The following is a 27,994-nucleotide window of genomic DNA, read 5'->3' as shown; positions in this document are numbered from 1 at the left end:
AAACAGATGAAACCCCAGAAGGGAAATCTGTTTTATCATTGAATCAATAAGGATGTCACCTGGCGAAATCAGAAAGGGGCGACGGATTAAAATCGGCTGAAGTTCATTGGAAGATATGGATACTGTACATAGGTCATCGGAAGAAATGGATCTACTTTAGCTATATGCATTTACTGATACCTTTCACCCATAATGCCCATTTAAAGACATTAAGCTTTTACCTTCCCTTTGTTCCAAAGACTGGGTGTTAGTTCCTTAAGATCTGTTGATGTGACATTTGTGACTTTACCCCCAGCCTCAAATGCTGTTCAAACCATAAGGGAAGTACCCAGCCTGTAGCATGATACACTTGAAAAAAAATTTATTTCATTTTTATTATTGTGAGAAAACTGCTCTTTGGATTTCTGCAGATTCATCTGTTTCTCACTGGATCACTCCTTTGGCATCATAGACAACCAATTTTTTTTTTTTTTTTTTTTTTTTTTCCTGGTGTTTTCAGAGGGGATACTGTGACGGAGCTCGGCATTTCACGCTGCGGTTCATGAACCTGCCCCCAGGCTCCATGGACCACACTTCTCATTTTCCACAGCACTGCTGTTCAAAGTCCCTGGACTGGGGACCTTGGCTTGGGGGCTCCCGTTCGGTCCACGGCGGCTTCGCAAGGCCCGCAGTGCCAACCCAGAGCTGCAAACTCGCAGCCAAAATCGTAGCAGGCCTCTTGCTTCCATCAGACTTCGCACTGGCCCCGTGCGTTTCTGACCAAGGGCGACCCGGGCTGAGCTTGAGAGGCTGTCACAAAGACGTCCTTATCAATCGTGTCATAGATCATCGCTGTCAGGCAAATACCTGCAGTGAAAGACAGCTGCCAGTGTTATCTGCTCGGGTGCAGCCATCCCATTGGGAATTCTCCGGCGTCCCACTCACAGGCCTGCCCCACCCCGCGACCTGCCGCGGGGCGCCTGTCCCGGGACGCCGCCCCACGCACACGGACACTTGCAGCCCTCGGTTCCAACCCTCATCACGGCAGAACAGTCAGGCCCCGAGGCAGCTCGGGCAGGTGAGCGGGATGCGGAGAGTCGCAGAACCGCCCCGGGGGTTCGCAGGGACGCGGGCAGCGCCCCGGCCCCCGCCCGCTGCCCTGGGCTGGGCGGCGGCTCCGCGCCTCAACATGGCGGAGGCGTGCCGGGGGCCGCTGCCGCCCGCCCGCACGGCCCGGGCACCCGGGCGGGGCCTGCGCTCTCCCCGCCGCGGCCCTCCCGGCACGGAGCCCCCGCTGCTACGGGAGCTGCTCGCAGAGCTTCGCCCGCGGCCCCTCGCCTGGGGCGCGGCACGGCTCGTCACGCCCCGCGGGCGGAGCGCGCCGCATCCCCGGTGGCGGCGGCGGGGAGCGCCGGGAATGCTGTGAGTACGGGAGCGGGCCCGGGGTGGCGGTGCGGCCCGGCCGTGCCCGCCTCCCCACAGCCGCCGCCACTCCGCCCTTCCCGGGGGCACGGGGAGCTGCTGCGGCCGCCGGGCCGCGCCCCGCTGTCGTTCCCGCCGCGGGGGGAGCGGAATGGCCGCAGTGCCCGTGCGGTGCTCTGAGCGGTGGCACGGCGGGGCGATGCTCGCCTGCCCGAGCCGCTCCCGGCAAGGCGGGCGGGACTGCGCACCCAGCGCCGGGGCAGCGCGGGGCTTCCCACAGCCCTCGCACCCCGCAGGACGGCGCCCACGGCCAGGGAGAGGCGCCGCATCTCTCCGGGTGCCTGAGCCTGCGGCACCGCTCTGCGGAGGCACGTGATGCAGAGTGTTCGAGGAGCGGAAAGAGGGCTTCACCCAGGGCTAAAATCCTTTGGATGTGTTTTTGGGGACCACATGCGTTCAAAGATTGTAATGCGTAGTGTGGACAGCCTTGCTAGGCTTTGTGTATTAGCTTTTATGGATGCTCTATTTTTTTTCGTTTAGATTATCCGGAAAGGAGGTGAAAATAACTATAATGTTCTCTAATAAAACACAAAACATGCGTGTTGTCACTTCCATGCTCCAGTTCCCTTCCGATACAGACTCGCAGTCCTTTAGGATTCCAAGGCCATTACCACTCCTGCACAGTGGTTAATACCTAACAGCTCTTCCAACACTGAGGCCTAGTCCTCTTTGGCCTTCAGGCATTGTGTTTCCTTACAACTTGGATTGTAGGAAGGGGATGTGCTGGCATTTGGCAATCCAGTTGTCACCCTGCTACCAAATTTCCTGTGTACTGTGCCCAGTGTGTTGTGTAATGTTATGTTAAACGGGGAAAAAAAGGCATTTTTGTATTTTATGTGAAAGATATAGAATGTAAGAAATATTAGGCAACTGTTGGTTTTTTCTTTTTGTACTGACAGAGGCAAACACCAGTTACTCATAAAATGTTGTTTTGGATTTAATGTCCCACTGTACTGAGTGAGGGAGCTACAAAGCAAAGAAGCAGAATGAGATTTGTTTAAGTAAACAATGAAATTCGTGCTATTATCTAAATTTGATCTCATCCTTGCCATTAAATAATCTTCCTGTAGCCCAGGTTCAGGCTAATTTTAGATTTTTCGGTGGGCAAGGAAGGTACTCCTCCTTCCTTTTCTGCTTGCATGCTTAGCTATCAATTTGCAAGAGTGAACTCACTCTGACAGGCGTTTCCTACCAGCTTGATACCTTCCCTTTTATTTCTGTCAAACCATGCACAGCTCTATTAAAATATCCAGAGGAAGAAGCTCCCAAAGCAAGAGTTTTCATAATGCTGGGTCTGTAACCACTCCATGTCCGTTCAGTCAGGATGCTGTTGAGCCTCATGGCTGTACTAACCCCCTGATGCTGGCTAGGGGCGTAATTGCTGTGTGTCTTCGTTGTGGGAAGTAGTGAAGCAAGATATTTGGCAAATTTGTGTTAAAGGTGCTATATCCAAAGAGAAATAATCAGGAATTTGGATAGAATATTCTTGCTTTGCAGGTACACCTACACCAGCAAAATATGCTCCCTGCAAAGACATTACCAGCACAGCAAAGTGTGGGAGACATTGACATCATTTTGAGGCTGAAAACTGCCCCATCTCTCCTGTGTGGTGAGTCTTGTTAGTCCTCACAAGCACTCTCTCCTCTTCCCTGGATGTTCCTTTTTGGTCAGGAGCGTGGTGATGGAGAGTGACGGCAAAACACTGTGAATTGGAAAGATTGCAGACTGGTACAGTGGTTCCTCTCGTGAGATTCAGTGAGTTTGTAAGAATGCCAATTATTAGGACCTGGATTTGCAATTTGTTTTATGATAAACTCAGAAATTGCTGGCCTTCTTTTTTTTCAGAGACTGTGTGAGCCCATGTGAGCTGGCTATGCAGCAAGGGCATCAGGATGAGTGAGCAGTCATGTAAAATACAGAAATGTTTGAAGAAGGTTATGCTGGGCAAAGGCAGCTAATGCAAGCAATGAGAATTTTCTTGATGGTCCCCTACATTACAAATCAGTCCGGCTGTTTGCAAAATACAGACTCCTGCAAAAGAAGTCCTATGGATAAAGGAAACTAGTTTCAGTTTGATTTGGGTTTTTTTTCTTTTCTGCTGCAGTGGATCTGCATTGCTTTATTCTGTTAAAGTGTTCTCACTGAGATTAAAACCAAGAAAATTAAGGAGGAGAAATAAAGGATGCAAAAAATCAGTCTCAGTTCAGTTTAGGAAAAGGTCAGAGAACAAGAAAGTCAGTGGAAATATTATCAGTGCCCACAGCTGAGGTGGTACTGCAGGGTTTGCTGCAGCTGCAGTTACAGTGAAAGCCCCAAAGACTCTCCAATAAAATGTTATGCGACTTTGACATTGCTCAAATCCTTTTGATGCAGGTGTTGTTGGAAAACACCCTTTATTTGTTACACAGACTAGACCATAGAGGATTCATGAGGAGGTAAATACCTCAAGATGAATTGGTAAATAACTGTGTGGAATGTCTGAAATGGGATTTGGGAAAAACTAATGGAGAGGTAAGTTTGCATCTGCAGAAAGGCTTTTTTCCCCCTCATACTAAAATATGGAGCCTGTGGTCCAAGCACTAATATCTGCATTCAGGTTTCCATTTTCTGTCAATAATCCTGAGTGCTCACTGCAATATCAGTTTTTGTTTGAAGTCCGTTCTATTTTACTCTGGCCTGTGTTTGCAAATGACAAATCTAAGATCTCTGTGGAGCAAGACAGGTAATTAATCATGAAAGTGTGGATACCCAGCTGGGACGTCTTCTGATCTTAGTTGAACTTTCCAGTCAGCGTCAGCTGGGGGACTTAAAGAAATGCTGCCAGATTAAAAAGAACCTGATTTAATTCTGGAGGTATCATTAGCTCAGATAACACAGAGTTGTAAAAGCTAGAAAGATCAAATACTAATTTATTAGAATTGTGCATTTAGCACCCATGAATGGTCATTTTTACCATTTCTTCTGTGAGTTTAGCCAGTTTCCCTTACTGGAAGATGTTCCTTGTAAATACAGCAAAATGCATTCCTGGGGATAAAGAAAAGCTTACATCCCAAGAAATGCTGATAATTTTTAATTAAAATCACTGCAAAGCAACAGTAAGATAATGTATGTAGTTGTGTAGAGGATATGAATAACAGTTGTGAATAACAGTTGCAAATAATGTATGTTCAATTTAGCTGTAGTTATGCAAATGAAAAACAGAAAACTGGAAAACAGTAAAGGTAAAAAAGAGTTCATAAATAAAAAAATTAGTTGGAACTTTCCAGGGGTGTAGTTCAGAAACAAAACTTAGTAACAAAGATGCCAGGTCATGTATTTGGTGCTTTTTATAGAACAGTTGTTACTATCTCTCCATGTGTTTACTCCCTATTAAAAAGATAATATAATTTGTGTGAGTAATACCTAATTGCCTTATATGGAGTAAGTTTTATGTTAGGTAATAAAAGAAGGATCCTGTGGGGAGGCAGAAATCCTCTGCCATTGCCCCAGTGCTCTCCTCATCCCAGCTGGTCTCTACAGGGTGCTCATTAGTAGATGCTTTTTCATAAAATTTCAGGTAAGCTGTGTATGTTTTTCCTCCCTGACAGATTAATAACCTGTGAATGTTCCTCTTAACTAAAATTCTTTTATTAGTTACTGAGAAAACTTATATTGGGGCAAGTGATTTGAACTCCTTCCCAGCTCAGAGTGGAGAAGGTAGGGTGAAAACAGTATGTGTTCCTTCATTAATACCAATTCTGAGAAGAACATCTTAAAATGACAGTGTAAATGTTTGTACTTTACAAATGCAGTTGTTTGAAAACGGATGTATTCTTTCAGGCTTTAATTGATTCCCCACGATGTTTGCAAAAGCAACGAAGAATTTCGTGAGAGAAACTGACAGTGGAGGTGACTTGATCCCTGTCTCCCACCTGAATGCCTCAGACAAGCTGCAGCTTTTGAGCTTAGTTACAAAGAGGAGGAAATTCTGGTGCTGGCAGAAGCCCAAGTATCATTTCTTGACAGTCACCCTGAGTGATGTGCTTACTGAAGACAAACCAATAAAACCAGGTAAAGCCATAGTTGGGCAGCACTATTATTGCAGATAAAAACAATACAAACCCTAATCTGTTTTGTTACTATTCTCAATTGTGTTACTAGAGGGCTCCTCTCAGAGGAATGCTCTGAAGGAATCCACCATCCATGGGAATGAGATGACTGGATCTTTTCTCACTTGACCATTTATGTAACTAACTCTGGTAATAATAAATGTTGGTTAAAAAAAGAAGAAAGTTTTGCCTGGGTAGAGTGTTAAATAGAGTGCTGAAGGTTATCAGGCTGGACAGTCCTACTGTTTGATAACAGTGCTGTCTGCAGCCACAGGAATATCCCTAGAATATTTGGGGGGGTTGTACATGACAGTAGTGTGAAACTGTACTGTGCTCCAAGTCCAAAGCAGTGAATAAGCATTGTCTTGTTGGTGTTGGTAGCCCAGGGAATGCTTGTCCAGGCCAGGCCAAGCGAGTTTTACCCCTGATTCTGTTTGTCTTGCACAGACTGTTAAAAAAGGTTGATGCTTGGACTTCATCCAACTATAGCAGTCCCACCCATGTTTTCAGATAAATGACATGGAATAGCATATTTCTGGACATGTCACAATTCCATACAGGAAAACAGATAAGTCCCTAACCTAAGATGTTAATTGTAGCCGTCTTGGAAAATTAGCTGATTCTGAGTCAGTTCTCTGGTTTTTAGGTGTAAAAAAATTCAGAGTTGTTTTAAACCAGTTAGATTTTTCCATTGGTTTTCAGTGACCTTTGGGACAGCCTGTGATGAGATTTGTCAAAATAATGCCAAAATACTAGCACTATTGTATAAGCAGGTCTGCTTTGTAATTTTCTTTGTAGCTGAAATGACTTTCAATTATTCTTTATAAATACTTCATAGCATCTGAGTTCAGCACTTCAGTCACCTTATGTTTTCCTAAAATGGGAAAATACAAAAGATAGTCGAGCAAAGATGATGAAAACATGAAAAGAGCAGAAGCAAGAGTTGTAGAGCTGTAAATTTCATTATTTACTTCTCCATACTGTTCCTTGCCTTCACTAACTCTTTGTATTTTCTCTAAGTATCTGTTCCTCCAATCACTTAAGGACCGTTTCAGCACTTCTCTTCACAGATAGAAATTAGTTTTATTGCTCTCCTAGTGATTGTGGAGTCTGACTTTGCAAAATACATGGGGAAGTTTGAAGATATCGTTCAAGGAAGTATTGAAACGTCATTTGTGAAGATCAGCCTGGGAGCTGGAGGGAAGGGCTATGTGGAAAACCAGTCCTCGTTTGGAAACCTGAGGAAGCAGGAGATTGACTTGCAGCAGCTTATGAAAGATGTCAAAGACAGGTATGTTTCTAATGTGGGTGTGGTAGTGGCCAGGAGAGATTACTGAGCTTTTGAAAAGACTTCAGCCAACTGTGATCACTGAGCAATTGGTTTTGTAGTGTTGCCACAGTTTGAAAATTATTTTCATTGTAAGCTTTCATATCCATGATGAATCCTATATACAAAAATGAAATTTTCTGTATTTTGAAATCTTGTTAGTCAGACTTCTCCCTTTCAAGTTTTAAAAACATCTGTCTGTAATTTCATTTTACGTTTTTGCATGAATTACCACCTGGGACAAGAGCCAAATCCTCCCTTCTTTGGGGGACTGTACTGAGGTAACAATCTGGAAAAAAAAAGAATTCGTTCTCTATGTTACTGGGACATTGAATATGGAAATTGAGTTCAGAACTGCTAATGTTCTTGTAAGCAGACTTTGTAATTTCGTGTGTATGAGTGACCATGCTAGAAAATTGGATTATTTGAAGTTGAAGTAATAGCAAAGGTGAGCAAGCATGGTCAAGGCATGCTCTACTAGCTGAACAAAATATAGATCTGTTGCTTCCTGTTATACACTGTATTAACTGAGGGGAGCCATATTCTTTATTTTACAAGATAGGCAGCACTTCCTCACTTCCTGTCCTACTCTGAAATTGGATCTATTTAATGTTGCTGTAAGAGAGTCGTGGACCAAAGCCTATTTGGCAACCAGCTGACAAGTCAGGGGTCTACTCTCTATTGCAGGTCGTGACTCATGGGAGATGAGGGTGGTTTGTTTGTGACAGCGTTGTACTCTAGATTTGTAGCAGGGGCTGTAATGAATTTTAATAGCCTTTGCTGATGCTCTGAAGATAAAGATGATAGGTTTTTGCTATCAGTGCAGAAGTTGTCAGAAGCAACGTAAATTTGCTTTAGATACACTGATGTTCTAGAAATAATCAATTCTCCATTTTCATGGGAACAAATGTCTGGTGTTTATTTTATTGTGAGCATTCACAAGTCAACAAATCTATTCTAATAAGGGACCTTGCTCTCTTTGTACTAAATGCCTTATTTAAAGCAGAAAATACTGGGCTAAATGTGTGTACCAAGTCTGTAAAATTAATGTGCATCTAGTATGAGGAAATAGTGTCAGTCAAGATCTAGAATCTTGTTTCTAGCACTAGATAGAGTCCTATGGAGAAACAAACTAGAGTAACTTTGATTTAGGTCAGTAATCTTTTACTTAAAGTTGCCTACTCTGTTCGCAAAGATAATCCTCCCACAGCAAATCAGCACATCTTGGAGTTACAATTCTTTATGTAACTAAATACTCAGAAATATGTTACCTTCTTTTGAGTGTTGAAAATCTGCAGTGTTACTCTGATGTATGTGCAACTGTGACTGAAGTCGATGTGTGTGCTGCTTTATGCAAGGAACTAGTTCTTAGTTCATAAAAAAGATGCTCATAGCTTATTAAAGCTTATGATGCACAGTGTATAATTGATATCGAGTCGGTATGCCTTCTGGCAGGTCACTGAAAATGATGAGGATAGCAGAATTTTTATTTTTTTCTCCAGCATAATGTGAAGACTCACTGGAAATTGTTGGCAGTGCCTTATAGATGGAATTCTACTTACTCGTTCATAAATATTCTATGATTTATGATTGATTGTGTCCAAGCTTCAAGCTTTCAACTCGTTCATGAGTATTGTGTGGAATTCAGGAGTGCTGGTGCCTCCAGGTTAGTGATTTTTGGATGCAAAGCGTTATGGTACTTATAGGAGCATGTTTACCTGTCAGGCCTTGTGAAATGAGAGGCAGCAAACTGTTCCTGATGGCATTTAATGACATGTGGTGCTTGTGCTTGTTTGATCAATCATTGCTTCATTTTTTATTTCTACATATATAACCTAGTTAAGTTGCATTTTTAAAACGTTCTTGTATTAGGCTGATTAAGTTGAAGTTGCAGATTAGTAGCAGAAAACTCTAAAATGTCAAAGCTGATATGCCTTTTAACTAAGTCATGTGAGTCTTCAGAGTTCAGCAGGCTGAGAGTGCTCAGTGGCAGCAAATCGGTTTCCTGTCACTTCTTAGGTGAACCCTTCTGAAGGAGAATCCTACTGATCTTTTAATTAGATTCCAGGTGCTGCACTGGCTCCTTTTTCTGAAAGAGGATGACAGCTGAAGGATGTGGGATGAGATCCTTCCTGGTTTGCAGAAGCAGTGACATTGTAAATGCTGAACACACTTATTAACATAATATACAGTACTAAAATAAAGTTAAACAATAATTTTAGGTATGCAAACTTGGCATATTTCACTTTACATTATTTTTGATTTTGCATTACATAGTGCTTGCTAGCTCACAGAGCACTGCCACAAACTGATTTGGGGCAGAGTCCTATGCCTTTAGCTCACTTGGATTGCTATGGATTAAAGAGTATATTCCATTTTTTGTTTTCAGTACTGTCTGCCATAAGGTCCTCAGAGAAGTTGATGAAGTGTGGGTTGGATGAGCCACTTTTCAGTGGTGCCCAGAGACAGAGCAGAAAGCAATAGGCACAATATGAGATACAGGAGGCTCTGTCTGAACATCAGGAAACTCTTTTCCACTGTGACGGTGACTGAGCACTGGCACAGGTTGCCTGGGGAAGCTGTGTAGTTACCTTCTTTGGAGGCATGAACCTAGGCAGACTGCTCTAGGTGACCCTGCTAAAGCAGAGAGCTTAGACCAGATGACTGTCCAACCTCAACCATTCTGTCTTCTTCCCTGCAGTAAAAAAGATCATGAGGAGATTATAATCTCTATACCTCTCATGCCTTACCAATTTGTTTGTTTGTTTTCACTATTTCACTAAAAGTCATGGGAGGTGATTGGAAGAGAAGTTCTGACAGGACAGTGATAGCAGTCAGTGAGTTCACATCAGCTGCAGAAAAAATTGCCTGTCATGCTTCCATCATTTCATGTGAATGATTCCTAATTCTATGATTAGCATGTTAGGAAAAAGGTTTTAAGTGTTTTTAGCAGCATACTCTGGCATGGTCTTTTATATTATTGCATATTGCACTTTAGGTGAACTAATGGAAGGGCATATTATTGTCCATACTGAGACAAAAATAAATTCCCATTCTTAATCTGAGTACAGTGGAAATTCAGACCATTTTGTGATTTATTGTTTAAAATTCCTTGAGCATTTATGAGTATGGTGAGAAAACCATTCAGTTTTCTACCTAAGCTGCTACATGAGGTAATACGAAGTCACAAAGTGTTGTGAGACAGGATTGAATAAAAGCAATTGTGTGTGCCTTTGATTTAAAAAATAAGGAGCATGTCAAATAGAAAATAGAGAAACTACCTGTCACTTGCAGTCTAGGAAGTCTCTGGTATTCTCAGGGAATATGTTCTATGAAGTACGTGTCAGGTTATTCTGTAGGGAAAATAGTGAAATGCTGTCAATAAGCTGACTATTGCAGATGCTGTGTTCTGTAAGAAGTAGGTCAGAGAGGTTATATTTGAACTGGAATAACAAAAGAAATATGCATCTGTGCTTGGTGGAAAATGGCAGAGTGAGGTCTGGTGGGTTTTACTCCCTGGCACCTATCTAGAGGTCTCTGTTAGAGCAGGATCAAAGCTGGGTGAAGGCTCTCACTTGCAACAAGCAGTATTTGTATAGAAGACATCAGGCTATTGCACATTATAAATGAAGTGGAGAAGAGGCGGTGAGCATGGGCTGCTTGTGTCTCTACAGCTGGGAGAGGAGGTGTATTGAGGTGGCATTACCCAGCACAGGACTGAAAAGGTTTTTCACTTGTGAGTAGTTTGGAGCAGTGAAAATTTGTGCAGACAAGCAGCAGTGCTGATTTCAGTGTGAGTATGGAGAGTACTCACAGCAATGCCCATTCTTCTTGGCATTTGTAGGAAATTGACAAGCACCTTGCTTTGAGGATTTGTGGGTGGGTTACTGAGAAGGTTAGGCAGGATTTGATGGAAAAATGGTCCTAAGGTGTCTCCTTTGTGGGCAATTAGGTCAAATTCTGTGCCTAAAGGAAAGACCCTCATTCTCAGCAGTGAGGTTTAGAGGAGGCACCTGCTCTCTGTTTTAACTGTGAGAACCTGATCTGTTGCCAGGTGTTGTCTGTTTTTTCTTGTCTTTATTTAGTTTCTGCCTTTCTCTCTTCTGACTCCAGTCTGCAGCAAATTGCCTTTGTGCCTCTGTTGTCTACTGCTTTCCTAATGCGAGAAGGAAAATACTGGATGAAGGTGAAAGAAGTCTTTGCATTATAGGAGAGTAGAAGTGTTTAATCTAGTTAAATATGGAGTGAGACCAAAACTCAAAGAAATTACTTTATGTACATGTTTGACCTGTAAGGCTCCCAGCATAGTAAATCATTGACCTCAGGAAGGTTGTTTAAGCAGAACAAACAATCAAGCAAAACCTCATAATTTGTATCTTTTAAATAATTTTTGTTTATCCAGGCTTATACTCTGTGTGGTGATAATGGGACTTGGCAAACCAACATCTCATTATATTTTATATAGTATTGTTTTTGAGGGCTTCAGCTCAGCTCCTCAGGCTGGGATGGGTCATGGTGATGTAGTGCAAATGGCACAAGGTTAGTGGTGGCTCTTGTACAGTACAGAGTAAAAGAGATGGTAAGAGCCATGGTTGTAGAACAGAAGTAAAAGCTCTGAAACATGACCTGTAAAATAAAAAAAAATGCAATGCAATTCATGTGCCTTGCATGCATGTATTCTCAGGGATTTAATTCAGCTATCTTGTGTTGTTAGATATTTTCTTATATTCAATGCTATGTTGGCAAGTAAGTTCAGTTCTTGCAAAAATAGTCATAGACACAGCGGCCATTGCCCTGCAATACTTGAAGCCCTGCTGTGATTGTCAAACTTCAACCCTGTTGTGTTTTGCTCTTGATGACTGTTTTCAGTCATAATTTAGATAAGCTGGGTACTTGCTTACCTCATGTCATCTCCTCTTTGAGTTGCTGAGGAGAGCAGAATGTTTTGCCTTCAACAGGCTGTGCCCCAGTAATAACTCATGATGTGCCCACGTGCAACCCTAAACTTCTGTTTTATGATAGACAGTTCAGTGCCAGAAGTCTACTGGAGAGCACTTAACTGTGCTGTTCTGGAAGAAAAGGTTTTTGTAGCTGTGAGTAAGGGTATGTGTGTGAAAGCTCTGAATTTGGTGCTCACTAAACTTCCTGGGCAGAGGAGAACATTTCTGATGGCTTTACAGCAGGACACATCCCACTGAAGGCACTCAAACCTTGGGGCTGTGGCAGCGGCTGTCTCTGGCACACGCTTCGCTCTGTGCAGGAGATCCCAGGTTGCCTCTGGGCGCTGCCTGGGGAGCGCTGCTGCAGCAGGTAGCTCCGTGTTCCTGTGTGTCAGTGTCTCTCTGTAGCCCCCAGTGCTGCAGCAGCTCCTCCAGTGCTGCCTCCAAGATTTGTTCACTGCCCCTCTTTGCAAGTTAACTATGTCTTCTGACTCTTCTGCTCTGCTATTCTGCTGATATTTCTGCATCTGGGCCTCAAAGCCAGGAGCGTGACAGGGTCTGAGCCAATTCTGCCTTGGGCAGAATACTGTAGAAGCAGATGGAAGAAAAAGTCTCTTGAATTATTTTGGTAATTCATTTGCATAGGCTTAGGTCATATTCTATATGCGTCTTCATTTAGCACTCATTCAGAAACAGCAAATCTTTATTTAATGTGTATTTTTCTATCTTGGATTGTTTGAGGGAATTTTTTCTGCTAAATGTTGGGGACATTCAGCAAGCTTGTCATCCTCTTAAACAGTCAAAAAATAAAAGGAAATTGCAAATTGCTTTTGTGCTTCTTCATTGTATTTTTCCCTTGTGGCTCCCTAGGTGACATGTTAAAACTGCAAGTTCTTAGTGCAATAATTTGTATTTTCAAGATGCCTAGCACACCACTTTAGAAACATAAATAATTATTGTGAAGTATATGATAGGCTTGATAGACTGTGACTAATGGCTCTGGTTTGGCAGACACTTCTGAGAGCGGTGATGTTTGTGATTGCTTGACATTTCTTCAGTTTTTGCTTCATCCAAAGGTTCATTGCATTCCAAGCATAAAGCATGACTTTGCACCAAAGGAAAAAAAGTTATATTAATAATCTCAGGAATGTTTGGGGGTGCTTTTCTAGTGGCTGCTGCATTGCTTCAGAGGTATTTTCTTTCCCTTGTCTAAACAATCAACTTTAAGGTTTTCAGACAGTTCATTCCAACTGATTGAACTTTCATATAGGCATGTAACTCTCCAAAGATCAAAAATTGCCTGAGGTTATTTTTAATTCAATAAAAACCCCAGCTGAGTTCAGACTTATACAGACGGCATAAATTCAAAACTCCAGAATCTAATAAATCTAAAACTTTTTAATTAAAAGTGGAGATATCTCGATTTAAATGAATTGGAGTCAGACATGTCTTTCTGTCACATTTTTGGGATATTGCCATTTAGATCCATGAATAGCCATTTACAGTAAGAGGGAGGAGAAAAGACTGAATAATTTGAGTCAGGGATAGCAATCCTTTAATCTTCCAACAGTTTTGCTAGACTACCTGTTCATAAAAAATAGAACATCTCCTCTGATTCACCTCCAGTGAATATTTTGCAAAAGTATAATATAGTTGACACATTTTAATCAATTAAATAAAATTAGGAAGTTGCTTTAACTGTTACCAGGAAGTCTGTTAACACCCCAAAAGACAAGGTAGTGGATTTTGTAATATTTTCTTAGATAATAAACCCTCTGTATTGTTTCTGGGAGTTCACTTTCAGTCTTCTGGTCATTCTCAGAAGAACTTAATGTTAGAATTATTTCCAGCAACATTTAAACAGATGCTGAATTGTGCTGTGAAGTTGATGCCTGGGCTGGAGTTTAGAGCTCCCTCCCACAGTTAGTTTTTCTTTTGACTGTGACAGTCCTTGTCACTAATCTTAAATTTTGAGTCTATACCAATGAATAACACAGGACTTTGAAGCAGGTGGATTTTTTTCAGTAATCTACAGTCTCAAAATCTGTGAAATCTTCTGTGTTTTCTCATTCAACCCTTTGAAGTACTTGGTCAGTGCAGATCCCCCTCAGCCCGTTCCAGATTTAAGTGAACGCTGAAACAGATCCATAGCAAGCAGTGAGGGTTGCCACTGAGTCATTGCTGTCTTTGTGTCCCCCAGCCAGCACCCACTGCCATGGCCATGGAAATGGCAGTGTGAACTCACGTAGGAGAGGATTTAGTCCAGTGTCCAGGAGGAGCCTGACTCGGTGGTTTTGTATTACCCAGGAAGCTTAAAGTTGCCATTAGTTCTCTCTTGCCTTTTTTTTTTTTTTTTTTGCTTAGAAAGTATCTGGACAACTGCCATTTTTGCTCAGAGTAGGGAATCAAGAATTCAATATATATGTGAGGGCTTACTGTGGAATACAGGTATTTACTGCTGCCAAATAGCAAAAGAGGACATCATAATTTTGAGGAGGCTGCTCATACAGAAACCATTGTCATTTTTTCAATAAGAGCTTCTTCAAGCAGTTAAGAAAATGTGGTTAGTTTTTTTCCCACAGTTCTGGTGTTGCTATGGTGTATTTTCTTTTTCAGAACAATAGATCTAAACAGTAGTTTACTGCAACAAGTAATAGAAAGAAAACGTGAAGTGCTGTGCATCTTGAGAGAAAAGATAATCACAACTCAGAAGTGTACGATATCCGAACATATCCAGACGGAAGAAAAAGTCAGGGGTGCGATGGGATGCACCGCAAAAACAATAAAGGTAAAAGTTACTAAAAATCTGCAAGGAATAGAACATTTGCACATTATCTGGGAAGAAATTACAGTTTCTCCAAATAGACTTCAGCGTCTTTTTTGTGCTTTCTTAATGTGCTGAACAAACTGCACTGCTTGGTTGTGAAAATTCTATATGGTAAAAATGTTTTTTCCGCTGCATTTCTGGGAAAAGATGCTGTCTTTCTGTATGAGCCTGGAATGTAGTTTCCATCAATACTATCACATTGTGATTCTATTTCTGTGTAGATCCCTGCCTGCAGCAGAACATGAAGCAAACTTAAAACAATTCATTGCAAGTTGAATAGCAAAATGTATTGCTGAATCAAATTTATTTGAAAAGCCAAGTAATCATTCATCACAAATGGTTGTAGTGCCTACTGAGTTTTCATATTTATTGGGAAGCTGTTTGTTTTCGATCATGGGAGTAGAGATTAACTGCATTATGAGGCTATCTGAAAAATTGCCTATGAATTGAGAAGGAATTACCAAAGTCAAAATATGCTCGTTCATTGAAAGTTTGGGTTTTTTTAAGCTGGAGATGAATCACTTCTGTGTACAGTGTGTCTCCAGTTGAAGAAATCTGGGAGTTGCGAGTTCCTGGTACCAGCCTTCCAGCTGGGCAAAACAAATGTCACAGTAGAATTGGGCAAGGCAGAGTACTGAAGTGGGTGCCCATTTCCTACTGACATGGTGCTTCATGTGTGGCAAAAGCTGCTCCTGGAGCTCAACTTTGTGCTAGGACAGGGTAGCTAAGAGTGTGAGAGCTGCTCTTGGCGCTGTGTTTCTACCTCACTCTTCATCTAGTTCCTTTCCTAGAAGTCAGATGTAATGTGTGCTTTGATGAGACATCATGGAGAATAAAACACATTCTCCCTCTGTATTTTTCACCTTAGTTATGTGTTTAAGCTGTATAGTAGCTGAATCAGATAAATGGTAAATAAATCTGTCTTGTAGGTTTCAGTAAGTGAAAATGGAAGTTTGATGAAGGATTCTAGTGTGATCCTTGAAATTCCTCCTGCAACCACTATTGCCTACGGTGTAATTGAACTGTTTATAAAGCACAATGGCCAGTTTGGTAAGTGAAAAGCTTGTTTTTTGTGGCACACAGTTCAACTATGGACAAAGCCGTTTGTCAGACAATGATTTTTATGTTTCCCTGTGCATAAAGGTGATTATGTTGTATGGTCTCCTTTGCCTTGATAATTATTTGTGCTAGAAATGCTGATTTAGTACTTTTAAAACTCTGATTTAGTAATGCTTTTTCACTTGCTGAATACACTGTAAACTCAGAATAACTTAGGTTTCAGGGAACCACAGGAGATCATGTAGCTGGAGCCTCTGCTCAAGGCAGGGCCAACTTTTGAACTTTGATCTAAGTTCGGAGTTAGATCAGATTGCTCATATCCTTGTCTATTCTGAAGTTGTGATTTCTCTCCAGAGATGGAGATTCCATCACTCCTCTGGGCAGCCTGTTGCCATGTTTGATGACTGTGGTGGTGAACTTTTTTTTTCATAAATATCTGCTGTTTGCTAAATTGCTCCAGTCTGTGAATGTGGGGCTGGTACTTGGGAGTCCAAAACTGGACCCAGCACTCTGAATGCACTTTCCCAAATTGAAAATTCCATTCCATCAATCTGCCAGCTACAGTCTTGTCAGTACAGCCCAGTATGCAGCAAACTTCAATAACTGCAAGGGCTTGCTGGTGATCCTGGATTTGTTGTCCACATCTTTTTCTGCAATTTTGCTTCCAGCCAGCTGGCCCTTGGCCCAGGCTATTTCCTTCACCTGTTGCAGAGAGTGACTTGAATGTAAATCAGCTGTCAACCAGGAATGTTTAGGCAACAGTCGTCTTAGGAAAAGAATCATTTGTACAGGACTGGAATTTAAACTTTTCTAGCCTCCACTTTCATTTAAAGATTGCCTTTGGAGTGGTTGCAGAAATGCCCTTGTCATGTTTTCTGGTCGTGCTTTGCCTATGTCAGGTTGAATATTTCTCAGGTTAAAAAAAATGTTGAAATTGGCTTTGGGGGAAGTCGTATCTCTGCTCTGCACAATCACTTGGGTTTTTCTTTCTTGTCTATCCTCATTTAAACTCACTGACCTAAAGGAGGTTTTAGGGGATGTTTTGCAAGGAGAAATAAAATCAGATAGTACAGCTGGAAGTTGGGAAGGACTGATGTGGAGAGAAACAGAAGATACGTTGAAGAAATATTTGGAGTACAGCTGAGATTTGAATCCAGGATGCACTTTACTTGGATGAGAAATGCAGAAGATTAACTCTCCATCATAGTCCTTCTGGTATGAAGGAAGTCTGTAGGCTCAGGAATAGAAGTAAATATTATTTATGTAAAAAGTTTCTGAAAAGTGGAATTGCTCTGACGTAGACGGAACACAGCAATAATAGCAGAGGATATTGACGTCATGGTTATAAGAGAACTGTAATTCAGAGTAATGAGGTGCAATTAAGGCCGTCTGACTACATAGGTAGTATATAGCTGGTTGTCTACTTAGGTGATTACCACATGAAATTATGATGTCCTGCTAGCTGAGAATGCATGGGCCTTGTTAATGATCTGTATTTCTCTGCTCTTTTTCCACTTCTGCTTTTTTTTCCACTCTTTTTTTTTCACATTTCGTATTAAGATCTTTGAAGCTTCAGAACCAGCACAGCTTGTTTCATATTTTATCTTAAACAACTTATGTCTTGCCTCTTTTCTTTTTTAATTTGTGCTATTTTCCTTTGCCTGAGTGTCATTGAGAAGGTAAAGGGGAGGAACTAACAGCAAAATTAGGGCTTTGCCTGCAAGAATAAGTATAGTGGAGCCTAAACTTCAACTTGTTAATGTCTGAGCCACAGGGATCAGTGTCTGTTTATGGAAATCAAAATAGCCTTTGAAGTTAAATCCAGGGACTAATGTAGTCCTTTCTCATGAGACTGAAAGTGACCAGTAGCGGGTGTAACCTAATGGGGTTCTCTTCACAGATAATTACGGAGTAAGATGCATGTAAGCTTTTTATTGTTTATTTTTCTTTGCCACTGACAGTACATGAGTTACTCTGTTAGGAAGAATGGTATATAAATTTTCTTTTAAATATTCTGACTAATGTGACTGGACATATTTGGATATTTTTATGAATAAATAAAATAAACTAGAAAAAAGAAAAAGGATCTAATCCTTTTCTGATCCATTTACCATTGGGCTTTCCTGTAATCATTCTGTTTGATTTCTACAGGCTAATTTTCCACTCCATGTAAAAGCTGTTTCTGCTAAAGGCTTTGCAGTTTCGTGTCTCTAAAGTTGTGCTGAAATGCCTCTTGTTCTTGCTTTACAAAGCAGGGGATATAACAGCACCCAGCTGATTTGCTTTGTTCTGTTCATTGCTATATGTGTGTGGTGTGCTTTTTCTTAAATGTCTGTAAATTAAACAGTCCCAGTATATCCACTTTTCTACATAAAGGAGTCTCTTTGATTGTTTTCCTTGATCACCTCTGTGTTTCTTGCATTTTTGTTAACATTTCTGAGTAACTAACAAGCTCTAACTGCATTGCTGGAGGTTTGTCATCGATGAATGTAATAGAATTCAATACAGAATTAATTAACAGTCCTATTAATACGGAATTTTGAGTCCTGTGTTTTCCTGTGGATCAAGTCCTATTACAAGATTTAACAACATCATCTGAAAAGTTTGATTTCCCTTATTAGCATCATTTTGCCTCAGGAGGGGAGGCAGTTTATTAGCACAGTCTTCCTCCTCAGGGTTCATGTGAAAGCCTTGTTATTTGCAATGACAGTAACATGAGTGAGTTGGCCTTGTGGTGCCTCAGCTGCTGTCCAGAGTCTTGTTGCTTTGGGAAGTTCTTAGCTTATGTTAATCGCTTTCTACTCTTCCGTAGCTCATTCTTCTCCGTGAAGGGTTATGCAAGCATAAAGGTCTGTTGTCTTTCTTTCTCTGTGGCAGGGATTTCTTTGTCTCCTTTCCCTTTGAAAAAGCTTTTTGCTGATAGAGTGCTCTCCATGCTTTCTCATCTGCTTTGAATGTCCTTAATTTAGTGAGACAGACTCTTACAACTGCAGAAGGGTTATATTTAGGTTTTGTGCCTGGTACATGTGAGCACTGTGCTTGATTAGTTACATTTTTTCCCTTTGCTGTCAGGTATTACTTTAAGATTGAGTTTCTCTTGCAAGCCTGCCTGTGTTCTCCTCAGACTGGCTGCAGAGTGCAATGGATACACATTCAAATCTTGCGTTTGACCCAATAAAAGATGATCAGAATATGCATAGGGCTTTGAGTGTATTCTGCATCATTAGGGCACAATGTTGGACACATGAGCACAGAACTTGATACGCCAGATTTCTCAGCATAACTCTTACAAAGTTATGTTGTACCTGTACCTTCTAGGAGGCTCTTAACTTCATCAGGCTGGGGGTACTGGGATGGTGACAAGGATAGTCCTGTTTGGGTGAGGTTGGCCAGTGCTTGTCACCAAGATGAGGCAGAAAGGGTAATCCAGCCAGGGTGTGTTATTTCCTCCATGAAGTTACTGAAGAGAGGCAGTTACTGAAGTTACTGAAGAGAGGTTATTGCAGAGTGATTCTCTTAGGAAACATCCCTGGGTGATGTCCTTCAGAGACTCTCAGAAGCCTCCAGCTTTCTGCGTACCTGGAGGACGTGAGGATGGACCTGTGGCTTGGCTGAGAAAGAGGAGTCTGTCAGTGCCGTGACCAGCAGAAGCTCTGTAAAGGACTCTCAAGAGTTGTTACAGATCTCAGAGAGTACTTTCATGTGTCTCCTTCATGAGTGGATCCCGTTGCCTGCATTACAGCACATCTCTTAGTAGGTAGAAAGCATACAGACTGGGGAAAGAGAAGCTGGAGAGCAGTGTCATGGAAAGGGCCCTGGGGGTCCTGGTTGATGGCAAATTGAATATGAGTCAGCAGTGCCCTGGCAGCCAGGAGGGCCAGGTGTGTCCTGGGGGCAGCAGGCACAGCATCACCAGCCAGGCAAGGGAGGGGATTGAACTGCTCTGCTCTGCTCTGGGGCGGCCTCACCTAAAGTTCTGTCTGCAGTTCTGGGTGCCACAATATAAGCAAACTCTTAGGAAAGGAGGGCAAGGTGAAGGGCCTTGAGGGGAACCCATATGAGGAGCAGCTGAGGTCATTTGGTCTGTTCAGCCTGGAGGAGACTGAGGGGAGACCTCATTGCAGTAACAACTTCATTGTGAGGGGAAGAGGAGGGGCAGGCACTGATCTCTTCTCTTTGGTGATCAATTACAGGACCCAAGGGAATGGCCTGAAGTTGTGTCAGGGCAGGTTTAGGTTTAGGTATCAGGAGAAGGTTCTTCACCAGAGGGTGGCTGGGCACTGGAACAGGCTCCCCAGGGAAGTGGGCACAGCACCAGCCTGACAGAGTTCAAGAAATGTTTGGACAATGCTCTCAGACACATGGTGTGACTCTTGGGGATGGTGCTGTGCAGGGCAAGGAGTTGGATGTGATGATCCTTGAGGGCCCCTTCCAACTCAAACTTATTCTCTGAAAATATCAAGAATTCCTACATGCATCTCCTGTATGCAGCATTCTGGTTTACAGTGTCAGAGGGAAGTTTTCATGTTATTTCCTGTCTACACTAATTTAGTTCACAGGAGCTGGTGTCACATTCTGTAGGAGGCAGCTGCACCACAGGTCTTCTGTCTGTACACACTGTACCAAACATCAGGGCTGCAGGAATGCTCAATAATTCACACACACAGCAACTGCTGGCATTCTTTCCATCTGGAAGAGACAACACATGGAGAAATCACATGCGAGAGCACTAGAAAATACAAGCTATCATCTCATTCAGTAATTGCTTGTGTATTTTATTAATTATTGTTTTTGATTGAATTTCTAATTACAGAATTCTGTCTGCTAGATGAACAGCAGGGAGGTTTTGAAAAAGAAAGCACAGAAGGCTCAACTTATCCCCATTCAGTTCAATTCAGAGATGCTTCGTTCCTCTATCAGCCAGATGCTGTTGATAATGAGATGTACTCTGGGGCTAAAAACCTCGTTCCCAGTGATGCTTCTATAAGTATATTGAAACAAGGTATTACCAAAAATGCTTGACATGATTATATTACAGTGAATTAAACATCCTGATAGGCAGAAATAATCTGGTACAATAGTAAGTAAGAAATCTTGTTAGTTCATTTTAATAGCTCTTATCAGGAACTCTTGGGGGAATGCACTGAAGGAATATAAAAAATCAGTTTGCAGTAAGTGTATGCAGTGGACTCTTTCCTATCAACATTCTGAATCAATCTGTCATAAATATCATCTTATAAAGTCAGGTGTTTATGACAGCTCTGTTGCATTCCAGATAACCTCTGCAAGATTAGTGATGATCCATGCTTTCATTGAGAAAGAGTCACTGAAAATACTTTCTCATTTGAAAAATACTCTCAGTAAAGCTCCTCAGTTACAGGTTAAGTAACAGAAGTAGACATCTCCCTTGCCTTCACTTAGCCTCTTTATTTTCTGAGGAGCTTTATAATTGAGAAAACTAAAATGGGGTTTAAATGGAAGTTATTGGTATAATGGCCCAGGTACAAGTTTTTATTGTAGGAATTTGGAAAGAGAAGGCAGGAATGTTACTGGAGGAATGAAAAAAGGGAAAACCAGTCAAGGCCTGAGAACACACTGTGCTTTTCATCAGTTCTTGGTAGAGTTCTTACAGCTGGTTCTACTGATGAATATAACTTCTTATCTGTAAGTTTCACCCTTGGTTAATGGTTGTTCAGTAAACAATATATAAAAAACACTTACTTGTGGAAGAATGGTATGCCACTGTTGTGGTTTTTGTTTTAGCTTGACATAACTTTGTGTTTTTCTTGTTTAAAAAGCACAGAGATTTCTTTAATTGGTTTTAACTTCCACTGTCTCTTGGAAAATAAAAAAGCTAAAAAAAATTGTTTTTACTAAAGAATTTGAAAGTACATTTCATTTTCTGTTATTTGTATAGACAGTCATACATTGCATCAGATAAACAAAATATCTGCCTGTGGCTGGATGTTTTTTTTTCCCTAGTGAAGTAATTTTTTAGTTATAAAGGATGTCTTTAAAGAGAGCATATTTCTTGACTGGAGTGCCATGAAGGAAAATTTCTTTTAAACAAATTTGAGAACACTTGCATGCCCACCTTTCTGGAATGTGGAAAAAAAACATTCCAGCCTTCCAGTTGGCATTATTGATTTAAAAGCTTCAATTTTTTTTAGCAAAGTGGTAATTTGATGTCACAAAAGACTTAATTTCAGTATCATAGTTGAACTGTGAGAAGGTAAATGCAGAGCACTCCCTTGTACTTAATCAGTACTCTTCATTCTGCCATATAGATGAACATTCTCTGGAGATAAACTTTGAAGTGAGAGACTTAAGATGCAGTTAGTTGGTTAACATTAAAGAACTGACTTTTAAAATATTAAAAATACTGTACACCAAAGTGTTGATTCTTGATAGCTGTTCTTCTTTCTGAATTTTTGCATTGAAACTTCAGTGGCTCCTTAGGAAATAAAATCAGATCTGTTCCAGTCTTGAATTTTAACTTGTGCTGATGGAAATCAGGATGTCAAGGTGTGGTGATAAATGAGCTTATGAAACACATAGCAAAATGTTATTTGTTTTTACTGGCATTTTTGTAGAAATACTTAGTTTTGCTTTCCATTGCTTTCTTGGGAAAGATCTGTCACGGTTGAAGACCCAGTTTCAGCCCTTTGTGAAGCTTCCGGAAGACAAGCAAAGTGCTTTATATAAAACCCTTTGTGAGCTCCTGCTCCATGAAGAAATGGTGACTGCCCTGGGGGACATGGTAAGATGAAGAACCTTTGGCTGCCTTCCTCAAAGTAATTTCAGAATAGTACTAGCATTCTCTTTTGCTTGAATTTTTCTCTTTTCAAGTAGTTTTGCTTATTCTTTTCCTTTCAGTTTGATGATATCTGCACAGGAGACAAGCCAGATCTGGAGGAGTTTAAACTTGAACAACAAGGAGACGTCTTTCACCTCTTGCAGCTCTTAGGGTGCAGTTTACAGAGTGAGCTGTTGTTGCAGAAATACCAGCCTCAGGATGAAGAACTTTTCTCAGCTGCTCACCTTCTTATCAGTGCTATGTCTGGTATGTTGTGAAAAGCCCTTTTTAAAAATTTTATTTTCCTTTAGAAGCTCCCTCCGTGTTAAAGCATTTATGGCTCTCTTTGAGCAGTTGGTGAGCTGAGTGAACATAAATTGTTCTGTTCCCTTTTTATGAGTTTGGTATACTATGCTTAGCATTCCTGGTTGTGAGTTAAATTCAGCCCTCAATCACTGACAGATTTTGTGTGTAAATTACACATTCCCCCAAGACTGCTCAACTTTGCTTCTGCTGAGTGTGAGCATTTGCAGTTTGGCAAGCTAATTTCTGTACTTATTGCATGCCAGAGTCCTTCCCGCCTAAATGCTGAGAATTACAAATTAGGTGTTGTCTCCTGTGTAAAAGCGTATATTGTTCAAGTGCAAACTAAATTTAGCAAAAATGAGTTTAACGTAGAGACTCTGAAATTAGAGGGTTGTTTTGCAGCTGCTGAAACAGGAGATTAAACATAAATGTCAAATAAATGCCACCCTCACAATCTAGTTGGCACCACAGTGTTAATTAAAAGCTACCTGCAAAGTCCAAGACAGACTTGCCTGGATTTTTCTCTTCTTTCTTGTATCTAAAGAATTCCCTGACATTAAGATAACGAAGGGAAGTCCGGTGTAAATTGTGGCACTGTGCAGCAAAATGTCAGTGTGCATCCATATATGCACAGGCCCCAGGTGGGAGAGCTCAACTCATTTGTGGAGACAGAAAGAAATAGAAAACAGAAACCTGCTGATGTGGTAACACTTGTCAGATGCCATTAACAGCAGGGCGCAGTTAATTGAGTGTGTTGCATTATCACCTGGCTTTGGACATAATGTCTGCTGCTGAAGTCCAGGCATAAGTGTAGCTGGATCCAGATTCAGAAGCTGTTTTATGCCTGTTTCTTGTGGTAGGAATTACAGCCTTCTTGTTACAGAGTTGAAGGGCACCACAAGGATCAGTTAGTCCATCTCCCAGCCCCAAGGCAGTCTCAGCTATGCCATTCCTCTCAAACTGTGCTTTGCTGAAGTTAGCATCTCGTATAACGTTTGGGAGCATAGGCTCTTGATTTATTCAAGGCCTAGGTCATTCATCCAGTCTGCAGACTTGGAGTGAAACACTGAGGAGAGATACTTAGGGAGGAGGCAAGGGTGATGGGGAGGAAACCCTCTTTTCTACTAGTGCCTTTTCTCAAGCACAGAGATAGTCAGACCCTTTGCCCATCCCATTCTATTCTGCAGGCAGGAAGGGGCTGGATCAGCCTCTTCCACACATCCAGCTGAGGAGAACCTGTTAGCTCCCTGTTAAAGCCCCTGTTCCAGCAGCCAGCCTGGTGCAGGGTTCACTGGAAATGATCTTTCCCTGGGAATGTTTCCTTCACAGAGCTGCCTGATGACACTCTGGTCCTGCTGCGTGCCTGCTGTGACCTTCAGGTTGTTCCGGCGTTGTGCTGTTTGGTGAGTGATGGAGATGGAAGCGTGGCTCATGGGCACAGCAGCAGCAGTGGCCGTGTCCTCAGCCACGTTTCTCCCCAATAAAGGAGGAGATGTCAAGCTCCAGTGGGAATTTCAGCTGTAGGCAGCGCTTAGCTAAGGTCAGAGTCTGACATGGCAAACAAAGCTGCAGGTGCTACCTAACTTCTGAACATCGCTGTATTTGGGAGATTTCATGGCTTGTGAGCAAAAGAAAATTGTAACTTAAGCTCCAGTTTTATTTTTCTAATAGTCTCACTGTTTTAAAATCTCAGTAATCACCTCTCCTTGGGAAACAGAAGTTTCACTTTGATAGCAACAGTGCTTGAGCCTTGGCAAACCCTGAAGTCCCAAAACTCTGAGGCCGTTTATTGAAACTGCTGAAGGAATGGGTGCAGGGCATTAGAGTAAAGGAGCACCTCTCCTGTGAGGAAAGGGTAAGAGAATTGGGTTTGTTCAGCCTGGAGAAGAGAAGGCTTCAGGGTAACCTAAATGCAGCCTCCCAGTACCTGAAGGAAGCTTACAAAAAAGATGGAGAGAGACTTTTTACAAGAGCATGTAGTGACAGGACAAGGAGGACTGGATTCAAACTGGAGGAGGGTAGGTTTAGATCAGATACTAGGAAGAAACTTTTTACTATGAGAGTGTTGAGGCACTGGAACAGGTTGCCCAAAGAAGCTGTGGATGCCCCATTCCTGGAAATGTTCAAGGCCAGGTTGGATGGGGCTTTGAATAACCTGGTCTAGTGAAAAGTGTCCTTGCCTGTGGCAGGGGGATTGGAACTGAATGATCTTTGAAGGTCCCTTCCAACCCAGAACATTCTATGATTCTGTGATTATTTTTAGCTTTTTAAAGTCACTGACAAAAACAATAGTAAAATTCTTTTAATATGTAGGAGCAAGGGGAGTTCTGCTGTTTGCTCAGAGTGATAGTTAAGTGTGACGTGCTAAGTGAGATAGTTAAGTGAGAGAAGTTGAACTTGGGGAATGGCACAGTAGGAGAGACTTTCCTCCTTAAAGTGTGCCATAAAGCTTTGGTTCTGGATCAGTACATCATACTTGTCAGGGCTAATAGTAAAGGGAATCTTGACCTTTTGCTGCTGCCTTGTAAGCTCTCCAGTGGTTTTGTATGAAAGAGCTGAGCTGTGTGATGACAGGAACAGCAGTGCTTGGAAAATGTTTTAATGTCTCTGTCTTTTTCTCTCTCTCATGGATGCAGCCTCACATTGCTTCAGCCGATGGCACTGTGGCACTCAGCAGTCCTTTGGTGGCCACTCTCGCTGACAGAGGAAGATTTGATGTCGTGCAAAGGCTGTTTGCTTCATCAAACATTAACCTGGAAATGACAGAGTCTTCTGTAAAAGCTGTAACTATGAAAGAACCAAGATTCTTCCCACTTGTTCTTTATGTTGCACTATATGGATTTCATGCTTTAGGTGGGAATGTGTAGGAGCTGTACTGAGTATCCAGTTTTTGCTCTAGCCTGTTTTTTCTTCTGTAGCTCTGTAGTGTTGGTGTGTTTGGGATCAGCAGTAGAGCTGCTCCATCGGTACTTAGGGCAGCACAGGCAGGAATTAGGGCCATCAGGTGACTCTACAGCTTCAGTGGAAAACACATGTTTAAGGAATAAAGGGGAGAAATTAAAAGAGAACCATGGAAGAGAAATGGAATAAAGCTGCTGTGGTAGGTGTCAGATCTGCAGGGCAGTGGAAGCTGGATTGCTTGCATTAATATGCACGGGAGAAAACAGCAAAGTACAAACTGCTTTTTGTAAGCAAGCAAACAACCAGGCCCTGGAAACCCAGGGTTCTGCAATGCAGCAACTGTTTTGCTCCTTTGAGACTGAGTGTGCAGAATGCCTTCACTCTGGAGCAAGTGCAATGGAGGGCTCTTAGAAAGGTACTTGATTAGATTCTCTTATTAATTATTGTTCAGCTTTACGGATGTGAACTGCACACTGAGGGAAATAACAAAGCCTCTTTTTCAAAAATCAAGACCACTTTTGGGATTTATACCTCTGTACAGCATTTCTGTTTTCTGGTATGTTTTTACTCACCTTTGCAAGTTTCAGCTGTTTAAACTGCATTCTGAACTTTGAGGTATGGCAATGCCTTTTGATGTGTGCATGTGAAGGGTCCCTGCTGCACACCACAAAAACGATAATTTTACCCCATGTGACATTTTCAGTGCAGATATTTTGCTTGTTTGACTAACAGCAAAGTATTAGTAAAGCACTGTGTGCTTGCACTATTTTGCCTGCTTTTTCATCATAATTTTTTTTGTAATTGTGGATTGAACAGAAATGCAGCAGAGATCACTGTAAATGTGGGCTTGGGAAGATGATGTTCCAAGTAGGTGGAACATCATCAGTGCTTGCAGATGAGGTTGTGAGATGGCTGACAGACAAGCAAGTAGGCACCTGTGTGGGGGTGATCAGTAACCAGGCCCTGCAGCGTAGCTGGTGGGTGGGAGTTCTGCTCAGTTTCCTGCTCTATTCCCACATGGCCTTGAGCAGATCGTCTAAGAAGCCTTTAAAAAGTCATGTCAGTTCAGCATTCCCCGAGGACATGGGCTTTGCAGAAAAGCCCCACGGTGCCTTTCATTCCCTGAGAGCTCAGGATAGCTCTGCAGCTGGGATGTGGGCGTTGCTGCATCTCATCTGTTAAGTGAAGCTGATGGTGTTGGCTGAACTTTGTGCTGGTGTAGAAGGAGAGATCCTTCAGGAGGATGGAAGCACATGACTCTGCTTCTGGGAGGGGTGTGTGTTTTTAAGTGGGAAAGTCTTCTTTGCCCTTCACTACTCAAAAATTGTCTCTGTAATGAGCTTACCAAAACTTTCTATTAAATGCTATGTCAAAACAATAGAATAACTTATGCATGTAATTTCCATTGTTTTTCTTTTGGGGATTCCTGTAATGCCCTTGGCCTTGAAAAGTGGTGCACACAGATGGCAAGTGGCTGTGTGGGCATCCACGTGGTGCCACTGTCCACATGCTCTGACCTTCCTTGCAGAGCTGTGGTGTGAGCCTTGTGAGCACTACACTGTGTAACTGCTTTCAGGGTGTGCATGTTGTGTCACAGATGTAGGAGAGGGAACTTGTTTACAGAGGCAGAAACCCTCCCAAATGCTGGGTATTCCGTGGACACACCATTAAGAAAGAAAAGGTTTTGCTTGTTTCCTGCTGCATCAGCTCAGTGCCCTGAATGGGCAGCCTTGGGCCTGTGCAACAGGAGAGACACAAGCACCACAGAGCAGTCACAAGGCCCCAGGGATGCCAGGCTCCCCGCTGCTCATGAGGATTGCTGGGGTTTCTTGGCTCCTCACCTCATCTGCTGCCCTGTTTTTAGGATTCATCAGTGTGTCTGCAGAAGACATTGGTTGCACTTCAGTCTTGGCTTTATCGTAGATGCTCTTTGTGGAGGGCTTTCCCAGTTTTTCCTCCATTTGGCAGCACTCCCGTGACCACAGAAGCACCTCTAGACCAGGTAGGGTAGAATGGCCTTCAGAGAACTGAGTGAGCAGCACACCTGGACAGAAGCACTACAGCAGGTTATATGTACATAATTTTCACTATAGTTGATTCTTTCATGCACTTGAAAACAGGATCCTTATGCACATTAATTTTAAAACTAGCTCAGAGTGGGGATATGAAGATCCAAGGGAGCAGCAGAAGCAGTATTTCTCTAATCCTGCCTTTCCCTAGGCTAAGAGCATGGCCTCTTCAGGGACCCAGCCTAGCTGATGCAAATTAATTCAGAATCCACACTGGAAG

The 27,994-nt window shown here is 42.1% G+C and overlaps 1 protein-coding gene across 6 annotated transcripts; it reads left to right on the top strand.

The window, feature by feature from the left end:
* Window positions 1–443: 443 nt before the first annotated feature.
* On the top strand, window positions 444–27,087 carry GSDME (gasdermin E). 6 transcript variants are annotated; one of them, XM_069007132.1, is made up of 11 exons: window positions 444–1,057; window positions 2,959–3,070; window positions 5,314–5,511; window positions 6,648–6,840; window positions 14,433–14,604; window positions 15,573–15,693; window positions 20,516–20,704; window positions 22,335–22,462; window positions 22,579–22,765; window positions 24,134–24,207; window positions 25,441–27,087. In XM_069007132.1, exons 1-11 carry the CDS (start codon window positions 542–544, stop codon window positions 25,669–25,671), a joined length of 2,121 nt encoding a protein of 706 aa, XP_068863233.1. In that variant the 5' UTR covers window positions 444–541; the 3' UTR covers window positions 25,672–27,087. The 6 variants fall into 6 exon arrangements, with proteins under 6 accessions (XP_068863233.1, XP_068863232.1, XP_068863227.1 ...); XM_069007131.1 differs by lacking the exon at window positions 444–1,057 and having other exon boundaries at window positions 2,983–3,070; window positions 5,281–5,511; window positions 20,531–20,704; XM_069007126.1 differs by lacking the exon at window positions 444–1,057 and having other exon boundaries at window positions 2,983–3,070; window positions 5,281–5,511.
* Window positions 27,088–27,994: the final 907 nt, after the last annotated feature.

This window comes from Aphelocoma coerulescens, chromosome 2 (genome assembly GCF_041296385.1).
Source record: "Aphelocoma coerulescens isolate FSJ_1873_10779 chromosome 2, UR_Acoe_1.0, whole genome shotgun sequence".
Taxonomy (NCBI): domain Eukaryota; kingdom Metazoa; phylum Chordata; class Aves; order Passeriformes; family Corvidae; genus Aphelocoma; species Aphelocoma coerulescens.
This window is presented reverse-complemented; position numbering and strand designations above follow the sequence as displayed.

Excerpts from the sequence above, each read along its gene's own strand:
- GSDME (XM_069007132.1), top strand. The coding sequence starts at position 542 with ATGAACCTGCCCCCAGGCTCCATGGACCACACTTCTCATTTTCCACAG. Across the intron at positions 1,058-2,958 it reads CCCCGAGGCAGCTCGGGCAG|GTACACCTACACCAGCAAAA; the intron begins GTGAGCGGGATG and ends CTTGCTTTGCAG. Across the intron at positions 15,694-20,515 it reads AAAGCACAATGGCCAGTTTG|AATTCTGTCTGCTAGATGAA; the intron begins GTAAGTGAAAAG and ends TTCTAATTACAG.